The sequence below is a fragment of the Propithecus coquereli genome, unplaced genomic scaffold, assembly GCF_000956105.1.
Source record: "Propithecus coquereli isolate 6110/MARCELLA unplaced genomic scaffold, Pcoq_1.0 Scaffold48, whole genome shotgun sequence".
NCBI classification, from domain to species: Eukaryota; Metazoa; Chordata; class Mammalia; order Primates; family Indriidae; genus Propithecus; species Propithecus coquereli.
In genome coordinates this window covers 6,234,385-6,235,895 of record NW_012150618.1, presented here as the reverse complement: position 1 = coordinate 6,235,895, position 1,511 = coordinate 6,234,385, and the positions used below count along the sequence as shown (strand labels likewise).

At 36.7% G+C, this 1,511-nt stretch overlaps 1 protein-coding gene across 1 annotated transcript in view; it reads left to right on the top strand.

The window, feature by feature from the left end:
- UTRN (utrophin) overlaps positions 1–1,511 on the top strand; it is a 522,534-nt gene that overhangs the window by 340,429 nt on the left and 180,594 nt on the right. The window contains exon 52 of the mRNA XM_012655520.1: positions 480–748. Coding sequence (XP_012510974.1) covers positions 480–748 — 269 coding nt within the window. The remainder of the gene's footprint in view (positions 1–479; positions 749–1,511) is intronic.

The window sequence follows — 1,511 nt, the reverse complement described above, 5'->3', positions numbered from 1 at the left end:
AAACACAATGAATTGATCTCGTGTGAGAGTTTTTCTTCATGACTTACAGCTATTCTCCACTAATTATGCACTTTTCTTGAGAACAATGAAATGAAACACTGTCTTTGGGTTTTACAATACTGAATTTACAGTAACAAAATATTGTTTTATTTCTTCATTTATCTTGTTACACTTCAAGGTTTACAAATATATTAAAATTCAAAAGTCACCAAAAACTTGGGGCCAATTTATTAATGTGAGTATCTGTTTTCTTCTAGTTTTGAGCGTATATTGAGGTTTGGTGGAGAATTAACGGAGAAAGTGGGGAGAAACTTTTTCTTACCCTGGCCAATTTTTACCCTAGAGTAATTTTTTCTTAACTCTTTCTTTGCATAACCTGGCAGCAACTCTTTAAATGGTGATATGCCACTTGGCTGTACCGAATGTACAATCAGACATCTAAACTAATACTGTTTTTGTTTTTTTTTTTTCAATCACAGAATTGACTCCCGAGGAGAGAGCCCAAAAGATTGCCAAAGCCATGCGCAAACAGTCTTCTGAAGTCAAAGAGAAGTGGGAGAGTCTAAATGCTGTTATGAGCAATTGGCAAAAGCAAGTGGACAAGGCGTTGGAGAAACTCAGAGACCTGCAGGGAGCGATGGACGATCTGGACGCTGACATGAAGGAGGCAGAGTCCGTGCGCAGCGCCTGGAAGCCGGTGGGAGACTTACTCATCGACTCGCTGCAGGAGCACATAGAAAAAAACATGGTCAGCATTGCCGCCGTTACCAAAGGATTTTTGAGAAATGTTTTCTTAAAAGAGATCCACATATATGAATTGTTATGAGGGATTGTTATAGAGCCAACACTACTGCAGCCTTTACCCAGTCAGGAGTCACACAGGTGCTTTCCATATGTCCCTCACCATCAGAACCGCCTCTCCCTGAATGACCACCTATGTGACTTTTATGATAGTTTACTTTTATTTTTCTTTGTATTTTTTCATCCAACTATGCATCCCTAAGCAATATAGATTGTTTGCCTATTTTTTTTTTAAAAGAATACTTTAAAAGTCCCTTTTAACCTCTAGATTTTCCCTCTATTTCTTTTTTCTTTCCCTTGCAATTTATTTGTTGAAGAAGCTGAATTGTTCTGTAGTGATTCCCACAGCCTGGATTTTGCAGAAATGTATCCACATGGTATAGTATACAGGTTCCCCTCTACTCTGTATCTCCTGTAAATCGGTAGTAGGATTTATAGGTTTGATCAAAAGCAAACTGTTTTACTGGTAATTCTGATCTATAAATTTTATCTCATTGTCTGAATATATTAATGGATAAATGATTTAGATATAAATTCCCTTTGTTGTCAGGAATTGCCCAAAGTTAAGGATGTAGACCTATGGTTAGACTCCTTTTGTTTCCCATATTCTAGAACATCTTTACAAAAAAAGGTTAATGACATTTAGGCAATAAGAGACACAAATATAACAGATTTAGAGTCTAGTAGGGTTTGTAGTAACATAGTAAACT